The sequence below is a fragment of the Cibotium barometz genome, chromosome 23 (assembly GCF_041138505.1).
Source record: "Cibotium barometz isolate CiBa-2024 chromosome 23, ASM4113850v1, whole genome shotgun sequence".
Taxonomy (NCBI): Eukaryota; Viridiplantae; Streptophyta; class Polypodiopsida; order Cyatheales; family Cibotiaceae; genus Cibotium; species Cibotium barometz.
Window position 1 is genome coordinate 40,599,530 of NC_141068.1, and position 13,992 is coordinate 40,613,521.

Genomic DNA, 13,992 nt, shown 5'->3' on the forward strand with positions numbered 1-13,992 from the left:
ATATTATTCTCCTTGGGTAATAAAATACTCCAAGGGGGGGGGTCGGCCCATTCCGGCCTCTATGCGGTGTCACACGTGCAAGCTCCATTTTCAGCATTTGTGGATGTTTTGTCCTGCTTTATGTTTTATGCAAAGTGATGATGGATATATGTTAAGGCTGTGGCCATGTTTAAATGTTTTAATATGCATTGATGGTATCAACAAGTGTGTCAAAGGCCCTAGTCTCCCGGGCACCCGCCACGAGTTACATTGGTATCAGAGCATAGGCTTTCTTGGAAGCGGAGGCTTCCTTCTATCAATAAGGAAGAGAAAAGATCTCGAGTGGGGACCACACTTACCATCATTGCTGTTAAGCATGGCCAGCCGCTTCATAGCTTATGAAGCAAGAGCATGAGCAGTAGACAGCTTGTTGATCTAAGGATTTATGAATTCACAAAATTTATCTTGGAAGTATGGAGTTGGCTTTATGTGCACACGTTTAGCACTCTTTCCATATGGATATTGTGGATTATATTATCAAGCTTACAGGCAAGCTATATGGAGATATATCTCGGGATATCTTAAGGATATAGTGAGGAGATATTTCTTTTGGCTTCATGACCAACCTGGCAAAGAATAGCTAAGTATACTTTGAGTTTCCAAAGTTGGTGCTTTTGCTATTTACTATGAAGTGTTTTTGATGTTCACTAACCCTTGTATAGCTATGCAAGGAGAAAGGTGGTGTTGTTTGCCTTGAGATGGTTTCAGGGAAACATTGTTTATGGCTCCCTTTATTGGGATGGAATATATCTATGGAGATTTCTTTCTTGGACGAGATTTATATAGATATTGGGCTTAAAAGGCAATTTCTATGGACGAATCTGTCCGAGTTTATAGAGAAGAAATCTTTGGATATCTCATGGATATGATGCTTTTATGGATAAAGTCCACCTCTACTCCAAGGTGTGTGGATAGCACGGAGTATGTGGTAAGAGTTATGGTATACAAAGATTATGGTGTACAGGTCTATGGATTCCTGGACTTCTTTTCTAGGGATTTGGATCCATCCTCAGGTTTATGGATTATGTTTATGGCTCCCTTTTACTGGGATGGATTATTCTTTTTGGCTCCCTTTATTTGGGATGCATTGGACTTATGAAACTCATGATTCACATACCCTGTGTAGTGTTCTCTTGTCTTACGTGCTCTCTTGAAGATTGTTTCTACCATGTGAGGGTGGAACAATAGAGAGCAGATGGAAGGGAACATGGGCACTTCAAAGGGTAGTGTCGAGCACAACATACCCTGTGTAGTGTTCTCTTGTCCTACGTGCTCTCTTGAAGATTGTTTCTACCATGTGTGGGTGGAACAATAGAGAGCAGATGGAAGGGAACATGGGCACTTGAGAGGGTAGTGTGAGTTGGTGGCCGAAATGCCTATAAACTATGTGTAGCAGAAATGCGTATGGAACACCAGGTTATCTATGCCTGCGAGTGATTGTTTTCAGGACTCCTTGTTTAGCCGCCCTGTGTAGTATTTCTCTTGACCTAAGTGCTTTTCAAGATGTTGCTACCTTGCTTGGTAGAACATAGAGCCAATGGTAGAGAATATGGGCACTGAAGTCGGGCCGGGCGTCAAGGCAGCTCCTTGGTGATCTACATGGATTATGATATCTGGACTTATGGGACTGTTTTGTCTCGCCCATTTACTTGGGACATGATTATGATATCTGGACTTATGGGACTGTTTTTGTCTCGCCCATTTATTTTGGGACATGATTTTGATATTGGTATTATGGAGACTTATTTAGTCTCGCCCATTTCTTTGGGACATGGATTCTTCAGTTATATTGGATTTTTGAGACTGTCTCGTCTCGCCCAATCGATGGGACATGATTATATCTTGAATATATGGCTTGAAGCTTAAAGTTGCGGACAACTTTTAAGAAGTTGGGGAGGATGTCACCAGCCTGGACATTTCCCAGTCTGAAAGGGGTCTGGTGGACTCCAGGATGTTTAAAATATTTGGAAAGTACAAGCTTTGGGAATGGGGGATTATCCTAGAATACAAAGGACCACACTCCTAAAATTTAGGAGAGTTGCTATTTTTGGCCCGCTCCGATGGAAATTCTGTTCGCGTCATTACATGTGGAATTGAGCAGATACCAAGAGTTGGCAAAGTGCCTATGACAGAATGTCTACCAGTTGGGATATTTTTAGAGGTAAAGATTATGGAAGGACCCATCTCTTAGATTGGGACATGTGGCAAGAAAGTGGACCAAAGTGAGACAAGTGGCCTGACACTTGTTAGAAAATGGATCAAAATGAGACAAGTGGCCTCACAGTTGTCACTTCAGCTATTGTGTGGCTCTCCACTTGTCATTGTAGCCTTCTCTTGCCATTTTAGCTCATGGGAGGCCCAAATCTATAAATTGGAGAGCTCTCTCTTCATTAATGGAGGCTCTCTTGCTGCACACTAGCCTCTACCACCGTTGAAGGCTTCTCTAATGATGGCTACTCTCTTTCTCTCTCTCTTGAAGGCTGCCCATGAAGAATACCGGCTGTTGGGGACTGTTTTGGAGGCTTCCATCGCGAAGAAATACTGAAGGCAAGGGTATTTAATCATTTATTATGATTTCTAGCCATTGTACTTGTTGCACCAGCATTTGTACTTGCTGTACCTGCTGTACCAGCCATCGTACCGGCTGTACCAGCCTCTGTACCTGCTGTACCAGCCACCGTACCTGCTGTACTAGTCATTGTACCTGCTGTACCAGCATTTGTACTTGCTGTACCGGCTGTACCAGCCTCTGCACCTGCTGTACCAGCCACCGTACCAGCTGTACCAGCCATTGTACTTGCTGTACCAGCCATTGTACCTACTGTACCGGCTGAATGGAGAGTTGTACCTGCTGTACCAGCTCTATTGCATGAAGACCCGTGGTTTTTGGGGAAGAATCAGTACCCACACGGAGGTATATGGATTATATTGTTGGCTCGGCATTTCTACAGCCTATGTTCCGGCTTGGTTGCCTTGTGTTGGGCTGTGTTATGGCATTTGTATATGGATAATCCGGCATCTCCCGTGGGGAGAGTAAGGCCCTCAAAGCTTGTACATGATATTATTCTCCTTGGGTAATAAAATACTCCAAGGGGGGGGGTCGGCCCATTCCGGCCTCTATGCGGTGTCACACGTGCAAGCTCCATTTTCAGCATTTGTGGATGTTTTGTCCTGCTTTATGTTTTATGCAAAGTGATGATGGATATATGTTAAGGCTGTGGCCATGTTTAAATGTTTTAATATGCATTGATGGTATCAACAAGTGTGTCAAAGGCCCTAGTCTCCCGGGCACCCGCCACGAGTTACATACATCATCTAGTGCCTCTAGGATGAGGGAATCTATGAAGTCGAATGATTCACACTGTCGATTCTGTGTGCGTGCATTGAAGTCCCCCATCAGGAGAACCTCCCCCATGGTCGAATAGTGTAGGATATCTGCGGATAGAGTGGCGTATGGAGACTCACTAGGAAGGGGCCCTCTCTCCTCTCCTCCTCCAATCTGGTCCTCCATGTATGTGACCTGTGTTGAATCTCGACCCCTTCGACGGGAAGTAGCATATTGCCAAGTAAACTGTTCTCACCTCTGAGAGCTGTAGGCTAATCCACATGTAGCGTGCCTCTGGGTCTCTCGACACCACCCTGATACGCTGGTGTGGTGCTCGTCTCAATAGTATAGCAATCCCACCTGAGCATCTGGAAGTGCCCTGTCGCATCCCTTGTCTATACACTGATTCCCCCTGGTACCCTGCTACCCGTGGTAGGCCTCTCTCTGGGCTTTCATGTGTCTCTGTCAGAAACATGATGTCCTGGTTCTCCATAACCTCCTCTAGTCTGCCTGGATGTGTCCATAGAGCCCCATTGCAGTTCCAAACTGCTGCATATATCTCCTTGTGCTTCTTGATAATTTCCTGTGTCCCATAGGCCATATGGCGCTATGCCACCATCTTGCCCTCTATGTATACATGGCCATCTCTGTAATGTGCCTTTTTCCCTTTAGCACGTGCTGCTTTAATTTGTGGCATGCATGATTTCCTATGTTGTCTCTGCATCCAAGTTAGGTCATCATCAAAGTAGATGGGTCCCCTGGTAGGTTTCTCAGAATAACTCTTTGTCTCATGAAGGTTTGCCTGCTCACTTCGTCTGCGAACTGTAGCACTAGGGGGCTTTACTTTGGGTGGGGTCCTTGGGTGGGGCTGTCCTCCATATCTTGGTGAATGGAAGTGGTGCATCCTCCGCATGGCCTAATTTTATGCATAAGTTTCGGCCGTCCGCCTCAGGGGCGCACCCCTCTGCCTCTGGAATACCTGTCACGCGTATGTTCAGGCGACGGATTCTCCCCATCTTCTCTTCATCTAGTGTGGATTGGACCATGTGCGTGTCCTCTTGTACTTCTTTCTTAATGTTTTTTTTTACCACTTCCACCTATCCTTCTCTTACTGCTTCCATCTTGCCCTCCAGGGTTTTGGTAATCGTCTGGGTGAGCTCCTCCTTCATGGCTTCTTTGTCTGCCTCGAGGATTTCCCCTTCTTCTGGGCGTTCACGCAGTGAAGCTACTTCGCCTTTAAGCTGGGCAATCTCCTCCTGCATTGTTTCCTTTTCTTTCTTCCATGTTTCTGCCTCGGTCTCCAGCTTAGCAATGCGATCGAGAAGGTTCTTCTGGGCAGTGTTGAGGTTGCTGTCCGTGGTTTTCTTCAAATCCTTCAGTATCTTTTCGAGCTTTTCCATACGTGCCTCCATGACGTTTCTTCTGTCGTTAATCCTTGTGGGCTGTGACTATTACTTCAGCAAACTAGGGTTGGTCTCAACATGGTGCTGACCTTCAGGAGAGAGAGAGAGAGATGGAGGGGACAAAGGGCGGGGTGCAGGCGGGTAAGAGGGCGCACAGGTGGGAGGGAGGGGAGGGAGAGATGCGCAGGAGAGAGAGACGGGGGGAGGGCAGAGAGAGAGAGAGAGCGAAGGGCAGGCAACGTGAGGGGGGGGGCACAGGTAGGCAGTAGGAGTGGGGGGCGAAGGGCAGGCAGCGCGAGAGAGCGCAGGCAGGCAGGCGAGGCAGGAGTGCTTGGCGGGTGGGTGGGTGGGTGGGTGGGAGGGGAGGGGCAGAGAGTAGGCAAGGGCGAGGGAGGGTGGGTGAGAGTGGAGGGTGGGCGAGAGGGGAGTGCGAGGAGGGTAGGCGAAGGGGAGGGCGAGGGCGAGGGGGGTGGGGGAGGGTGAATGGCGGAAAGATGGGCGAGAGGGGAGGGCGACGGCGAAGGGGTGGGTGAGAAACAAGCAACATCACGAACCAGCGAACAACGAACCAGCCTGAGAGAGAGAGAGAGAGAGAGAGAGAGAGAGAGAGTGGTCCAGAAGCCCACGACTACGAAGGAGGGCATCCCAGCATAGACAGAGGTTGCAGCGGCGGATTCGGATTATTCTTGCGAGACATGCGGGACACCCAGTCAGGGTGCTGACCACAGAGGATATTGAGGAGATCCGCCAGCGTCCGATGCAGCACATATTATGAGATGGAGGCACCTCCATAGTGTACCCCCCCGTCCCACATGATATTGTATCCCCTCACTGTACTCCACTCACCTCCATAGCGTACCCCCCCCTCACTATATTCACACCCTATAAGGGTTTCTGTTTACCTTCCAGTTCCAGTTTCATTTTCTAGGTGCCAGTAGTATCATCTTTATTTTTCATTTTCTGGTTTTTTATCCAGACGTTGTATCAGATCCACCATGATGTAACTTTTTGATCTCATAGGTCATTATGGCCTTTTGAAGACGTTAATAAAACATTTCATTTCATTTCTCTCTCTCTCTCTCTCTCTCTCTCTCTCTCTCTCTCTCTCTCTCTCTCTCTCTCTCTCTCTCTCTCGCAAGCTGTTTCTCTCTGTGTGTGTCGCCTCCTACCCATTTCGCCTCTTGCTCGTCGCTTCACTCTCCGTCCGTCGCCTCTTCCCTTGCCCATCGCGTGCCTCTGAGTCTGGCTCTCTGTGCGCCTAAGCAGGCTATCTCTATATCTCCGCAGCTCAAGCAAGAACAATCCCAAACACCTCTGGTCCTGGTACCCCATGACTCTAGAAAGTGGTCCAAAACCCTCTCTGAATAAACAGTGGAAACGACCACGTATCTCATAGTATGCAGTACAATGGCATATATAATGCAGCTCTGTCTTTGGCTCCCCATGGCATACTCGGCATATCCTGGCCTCAGTTGGTATACCTCTATATCGGCCAATCTCAATCTCAAGCTGGTGTGAGGATGTGCGAATCTCACCAATAGCACATCGTACTGCATGAGACAAGTGTACATCCATGTAACCGGGTCTGATCACAAAACCATCTGTTGTGAGCTGAAGAAAATGCTCTCTGTAGAAAGCCATCTTCGTGCCCAGCTCCTCAGTCGGCTGTATCCATGTCCTCCTAATGTCCATCTGAACTAAGTCCTGACGGATGAGTTTGGTAATCTCTGTCCATGTGAGAGTGAGAGAAGGTGCCTCCAGAGAATACTGGAAGGGAGGCAATCTGTCCATGCTAAAACCATGTGCCTGGAACCAAGATGTCATCTGTCCATACCAACAAGCCATGTCTCCCTGTAAAGCTAACTGTCGGGAGGACCCCAGGGCGAGGCGTGCATATCTGTCTCGGGGGAGATCCCACAAGCCATGTATGTAGGAGACTGATCTCGTAAAAGCCTCAATCACCAGAGGGGCAGCCGCTAGCTCTGCTCGAATAATCTCATGAGGTACCACGGCCTTGGCTCTAATAATCCTAGCAATCATAGATACCAAAGGCCTCTCCATACATCTCCACCCGCTTGCGCTGTGATGGCCCACTGAAGGTCCCCATATCTGCACTCCATAAAGCATAGCTGATGTCACTAGAGTGTCAAAAAGCCAAAGTTTCGTTCGAGGTTCCTCAAACTGAACCTGCGAGAGAGAGAGAGAGAGAGAGAGAGAGAGAGAGAGAGAGAGAGAGAAACTCAATGCTCTAGAAAGAGAGTCTAGAAACTCATCCTCAAGATTGGTCATATACTGTGGTGGAAGAAAACAAGCTTTGAGGTCAGCCACGAAAGCAGCCCAATCAAATTGGAATTGGCATGTGATGGGATCTATGTGAAGTTGTAACAAATGCTGCCACCAAGTAACAGCTTCCCGAGAGACACTGATACGGACTCATACCACAGGGAGAGGTGGGCGACCGCTCCAGCTCACTAATTTCTTCCAGAGATCTATCCCAATGCCTACCCTGACACAGGAGGGGGTTACACTTCAGCGCGCTGCGGACCTCCAAGCCAAACAGAGACCGAGAGCACCAGGCTACCAGACTCCTAGACTACATCAGAGGGAGATCACAGGCTCGACATCAGCACCATATCCAGGAGCGGCTAGCTCACTTACACTCACACCCGGAGATCATGCTCCGAGGTATTTTTGCCTCGCCATCGCCTATGTATCACATATTACACCCCCATTATGGTACTGGATGGAACTAGACAAATCTGCATTGCATTCTTGTATACCCTACGCATATCAGTTGCATACTGAGCCTCTAGCAGTAGTGCTCCATCCATCACACCCCCCCACTAGCTTAGTACTTTCATACTTTATTTCATGTTCATTTTGTCCTTTTTTTTTCTATACATCCAGAAGACATTGACAGTTGTACATTGATTTGTCTCAAAGGTCGGGTTCGGCCTCTAGTAGACGTTAATACAGCTCTCTCTCTCTCTCTCTCTCTCTCTCTCTCTTCGCCCTCGCTCGCCCCTGCTCGCCCGCCCTCTCTCCCGCCTAGGCTGGCCCGTCCCTCTGCCCCCCTTTTCCCACCCACCCTTCGCCCTCTCTCTCTCTCTCTCTCTCTCTCTCTCTCTCTCTCTCTCTCTTCGTTGTTCGCCCGCCTAGGCTGGCCCGTCCCTCTATCCCCGTTTTCCCACCCAGCCTTCCTCAGGCCCCCAAGGCAGCAACATAACTCTCTCTCTCTGCTGAATCTCTTCTCTTTTCTCTACATGGCTTGACCCCCCCCCCTCCCTGCCCTGCTGCTACTGTTTTGCGCTGCGCGCAGGTGTCATGGATTAATTTCCAGTCCATTGGCTGTGGGAAGTACTGCAAAAAGTCATGGCCAAGACCGGAGTTAAAGAGGAGCTCGTGAAGGTGGAGGACAAGCTCAGCACAATTATCAAAGAAAACAAGAAGATGGTCGACTCTTCCGTTACCGCAATCATAAACCGCCTCTCCAAACTCGAGAAGGGATTTGACAAAATCCAAGAGCTCGAAGAGAGAACATCCAAGTAAGAGGCTGAGATTTCAGCCTTAAAGGAGGAACTAGTGGAGGCCAAATTGCATGCTAAAAGTCAAGCGGCTGAAATCTCAGCCCTCAAAAAGGAGTTGGAAGCCACTTCACAAGGCAAGCTTGAGGATGGAAAATTTCAGCCCTCCTTTATTGAAGAGCTAAATACCATCAAGGAACAAATGAGGATCATTCGAGAGGAGGAGGAGCAACGTAAAGAGAAGACATCTTCATGGGTGGAGGTGATTACAAAGACACAAAAGAAGATGGACGAGGCAGAGAAATGGATCCAGGTCGCCAAGAAAGGGAAAGGTAAAGAATCGCCACCCATCCCCACTCCCACCATCATCAACATGACCCTTGAAGAGGAGCAAAGGAGGAAGACCCGGGCCTTACATGTACGAGTGTCCGGTCTAAAAGACCGTGATGATGCGGAAGGGGAAACCAAGGAGCTCTTCTCTATGATGGGCATTGAAGCCACGCACACAAAGGCATGGAGAGTGGGAAAGAAGAGAGAAGGTAGTGGCGAATCTTCTAAGGAGAGAGCACTTATCATTCATTTCCCCTCCATGGAAGCGAAGAAGGACTTCTTGAAGACACTCAAGAAGACGGGAATATTTCTTGGAGATGACCTCACACTCTCGCAACTTGCCCACATGAAAGAAGTTATGCCCGAGATAAGGGCAGCCCGAGAGAAAGGGAAAGTGGCCTTCTATAGAGATGGTAGAGTGGTGATTATGGAGAGGCGCTCTTCATGACGGCGCGAGACCTATGGGACTACACTCAAAGTTGCTACTTGGAATTGTAATGGATCTCTACGCCTTGATGTAGGGGCTTTTGAGGATAGTTTCACTGGGAGGGACATCATCTTCTACTGTGAGACACATCAGGCTCCTGGACAGTCCATGCCACATGTTAGTGGATACCGATGGGAGACAGCTTGTAGACAAGAGACTCGTTCAAAGCATAGAGGACGAGGCTCAGGAGGAGTGGCAGTATTGTTTAGAGAGGAGCTGCAGCCACTGATACATATAGTCTGCAGAGATGAGCAGGCTAGGTACATGTGGGTTAGACTGAGGGCAGAGACAAGCAGATATCTCTACATTGCTGTATGCTATTTTGCTTCTAGTACATCAGTGTATGCATCACCTAGAAGGGCAGTCTCCCTTTTTTATTTTGGATGATGACATTTGGGAGTTCTCCAGGGATGGTGACATCATTCTCGTGGGGGACTTCAATGCCAGGACCGCCCATAACCAGACAGTATTTTATGATACCTCAGAGGAGATGTTGAGGGAGCTTGATGTTAGGGATATGGGCCTATCTAGACTCTCACAGGATGAGGAACATACAGTGTATGGACGGTATTTGATAGACATGGGGACTGCACATGGATTGGACATCCTGAATGGCCTACAGAGATTCCCGACAACGGGCGGTTTCACTAGCTTTCCACATCGGCACGGTGCTACTACAGTGGACTATGTTATGGCTCAGCCCAATCTCATTCCCTCTTTTCAGGATTTTATGGTAGGCACTAGGCCAGTTGGAGTAGCAGTGGATCATGCTATCTGTCCTTCACTCTCACATTTGAGTTCAGCACCGCTCCATTGGGACAGGTCTCCACACACACTCGTTATACCTTTACGAGGGAGACTGACACCGTGTACACGGATGAGATATGCAGACGCTTATGTGCCAAGGAGCCGGGAAGGCCATTAGATGAGCTCACTCAGATATTGATAGAGACGCTTCATGCTGCAGCATCAGAGGCATATCCCCATAGTCAGCCTACACGGAGACGATCTGGGAACATGCCCCAGAACAACTGGTATGATGAGGAGTGCAGAGAGATGAGGATCAGATTACAGAGAGAGGTGCTCATGGGTGTTACCACTCACAGACAGTCACGGATTACCTTCCGGCGCCTAGTGCGACGGAAGAAGAGGGCTTATCTTGCTCAGTTAGAGAGGGATTTGTATCAGTTATTTATGAGTCAGGACTCAGGCGAGGCATGGAGACTATTCCATGAGCATTCACCATCACCAGCCATTACCTCCACAGAGATTTGGGGTGAGTATGCAGCATCCCTGTACACAGCACCAGGGCAGCCGCCCCTGCCAGACCCATCGGAGCCATGCCCAAAGACATGTGCTTTCTTTATTGCTGAGATGGTAAGGAAAGCTATTGACAGGATGAGGACTCGGAGAGCATATGATCATGATGGTTTGGTAGCAGAGCACTTTATTCATGCCAGAGATATGCATGCAGAGCTTATTGCTATGATGTTTAACCGAGCCATGTGTGAGGGTTTTCCTGAGACTTGGAATATGTCCACGATTGTGCCTATCTTCAAGTCAGGGGATCCCATGCTTCCTGGGAATTATCGTACCATCATGATTGGTCACACATTGGCTAGATTATATGCATCTATTCTTGAGCACGAGTTGAGTATATGGGCAGAGAGAGAGGGCATACGTGCATCAGGGCAGGCAAGGTTCAGGAGAGGTTTCTCCACTCTTGACCATATCTTGACACTCAGAGCGATTATTGAGGAGGGCAGATTATATGGCAGGAGGATTTATTGTTGCTTTGTGGATTTCCGCAAAGCTTTTGACACAGTACCGAGAGCCAGACTGATGCGCAGACTATAGGAGATCGGAGTGCCCACAGAGCTGATTTGGGGAATCATGGCTTTATACAGGACAGTTGTGGGGCAGGTACGTACTACTCAGGGTATATCTGAGATGGTTCACTCCACTATTGGGGTGAAACAGGGCTGCCCCCTTTCTCCCACCTTATTTGGGATGTTTGTGGATGAGGTTTCGGACTATGTAGAGCGGGAGGGTGACAGAGGAGCACAGCTAGCAGGGACATGGATTCCATTGTTATTGTATGCTGATGATATTGTGCTAATCTCAGATTCTCCAGAGGGGATGCAGCGTCATTTGGATGCATTGCACACATTTGCACAAGACAGTGGATTGTCTGTTAACCTTGGTAAAACCAAGGTGATGGTGTTTAACACCACAGCACCGTGGGTTAGGAGGTCAGTACCCACCTTTACATATGGTCAGGAGACAGTGGAGTATACAGATGCATATACTTACCTTGGTGTGGTTTTTAGTGGCCCACTATTTTTCTTGAGGAGAGCAGCAGAGACCAGATTGACAAGAGCTTATACAGCATTGGGGAGACTAGAGAGGATGTGTTCGCAGGTTCAGTTTCAGGAACCTCGAACAAAGCTCTGGCTCTTTGACACTTTGGTCACTTCAGCCATGCTGTATAGAGTGGAGATATGGGGACCCTCAGTGGATCACCACAGCCGAGCTGGTAGCACTGATGGATGGAGATGTATGGAGAAGCCCTTGGTTTCTATGATTTCCCGGATGATTAGGGCCAAGGCCTCCGTACTACATGATATTATCTGTGCAGAGATGGCTGCCCCTCCACCCCCCCCCCCCCCCAGTGGTAGTAGAGGCACTCACTCGATCAGTCTCCTTTATACATAGCACTTGGGCTCTCCCTAGAGACAGATATGCTCACTTAGCCCTCGAGTCTTCACGACAACTGGCATCACAGGGAGACGGATCATGTTGGTATGCACAGATGACAGCTTGGTGCCAACTGCATGGCTTTAGAATGGACAGGCTACCTCCATTTCAGTACTCCCTGGATGCACCCTCCCTCTCTCTCACATGGGCAGAGATTACCAGACTTATCAGGCAGGACTTAACTCAGCTGGACACTAGGAGGACATGGATACAGCCGACACACGAGCTTGGTACGAAGATGGCTTTCTATAGAGATCATCTTCTCCAGCTCACGGAGGATGGGTTTGTGATTAGACCCAGCTACATGGATACTCATCTTTCTCATGGGGTACAGTGTGCTATTGGTCAGATGCGCACATCCTCACACCAGCTAGAGATTGAGACTCGCAGATTCAGAGGAGTACCAGCTGAGGCCAGGATTTGTCAGCTGTGCCAGACGGAGCCAGAGACAGAGTTACATTACATATGTCACTATCCAATATATTATGAGATACGAGGCCGTTTTCACTGCCTGTTCAGAGAGGGTTTCGGTCCACTTTCTAGAGTCATGAGATACCAAGATCAGAGATGCCTCGGATTATACTTGTGGAGCTGCGTAGACATAGAGAGGGTCTCCTGAGAGGGAGCGGATCAGAGAGGGAGAGACACCTACAGAGGCAGATTACAGACTTCTTTCAACCAGAGATTGAGCAATCGGGCAGGCATTGCACCTAGCCCCAGAGTATAGCCGCACCAGAGGTACACTGATTGATCGCGCTATAGAGCTGGGGCGGTCCAGGCGCCCCAAGATGAGAGGCCCATCCCGACACCGGCGGAGACTACAACAGAGGATCAGGACCATACTAGCACGGCATGGGAGACGTCAAGTCAGAGTACTCACCATGGAGGACATTGAGGATATCTGCCATCGACCGATGAGAGACATCTTTGGATAGTGATGTATATGATGCTTACCTTTGTTGCTGGAGTTTTCCTTCCCAGACGTTATCCATTAGGAGCTCCTAGTACCTTACTTTTCCTCATAGTTGTTGTTTCAGTTTCAGTTAGTTGTTTAGTTGTTTTAGCTTTTCTTACATAGACATTGTATCAGATCCACCAATTGTTGTAACCTTTTTGGTCTCATAGGTCATTTTGGCCTTTTGAGGACGTTAATATATCATTTCATTTCATCTCTTATCTCTCATCTCTCTCCTCTCATCTCTCCTCTCTCATCTCTCTCCTCCCTCTCCTCTCTCTCCCCTCTCTCCCCCCTCTCCTCCCTCTCCTCTCCCCCCTCCCCCCTCTCCTCTCTCTCTCCTCTCTCTCTCCTCTCTCTCTCTCACACACACACACACACACACCAGAGGACAGGATATGCCAACTCTGTCACACAGAGCCCGAGACAGGACCATTACATATGCCGATGCCCTGTATACTATGAGATTCGGGGGAGGTTCCACTGCCTCTTCCGAGCTGGGTTCGAACCACTTTCCAAGATCATGGACTTCCCGGATCAGAGATACCTGGGACTTTTTCTTCTAGAGCTCCGTAGACACAGGGAGTCCTTAGTGAGATCCAGATCAACTGTACTTTCTCGAGGACCAGCACAGAGAGCTCTCAACGACTTCTTCCATACCAGCACTCCGAGGGCCGATCCACCCATCATACCCAGACCACAAGCTAGTGTAGGAGCTCGGCTGAGAGATGTGACACTCGACAGAGCCACTGAGTTATGCAGAGCTCGACACCCCATGGCCCTTGCCCACGGCCACGCCACCACAGGAAGATCTGGGCCATCATCTCCCATCATTGCAGGACCTTCTCGCGCCAACTCTGTTTTACCACCTTGAGCACCATGTCACAACGGCCCATGAGGGATGTATTAGGGTGATATGAGAGCTCTCTGCTCATGTACCTAGATCAGATTTTAAAGTTCTAGATTTTTTGTTATCTTTCTTTATTACTATTTTGTACCCAGGATGATGTACCTCATGGATATGATATAACCTTTTGGTCTCATAGGTCATTTTGGCCTTTTGAAGACGAGCTTCGTACGAAGATGGCTTTCTATAGAGATCATCTTCTCCAGCTCACGGAGGATGGGTTTGTGATTAGACCCAGCTACATGGATACTCATCTTTCTCATGG

General features: G+C 48.6%; 2 protein-coding genes across 4 annotated transcripts in view; both read right to left on the reverse strand.

The window, feature by feature from the left end:
* Window positions 1–13,992, reverse strand: part of LOC147625935 (mitogen-activated protein kinase HOG1-like) — a 58,899-nt gene that overhangs the window by 11,160 nt on the left and 33,747 nt on the right. The window lies entirely within an intron of this gene.
* On the reverse strand, window positions 5,824–7,769 carry LOC147625937 (uncharacterized). The gene has a single exon (XM_086816987.1). It carries the CDS (start codon window positions 7,054–7,056, stop codon window positions 5,824–5,826), a length of 1,233 nt encoding a protein of 410 aa, XP_086673113.1. The 5' UTR covers window positions 7,057–7,769.

Bases quoted from the DNA above. Each gene is read 5' to 3' on its own strand.
- LOC147625937 (XM_086816987.1), bottom strand. From the start codon at position 7,056: ATGACCAATCTTGAGGATGAGTTTCTAGACTCTCTTTCTAGAGCATTG.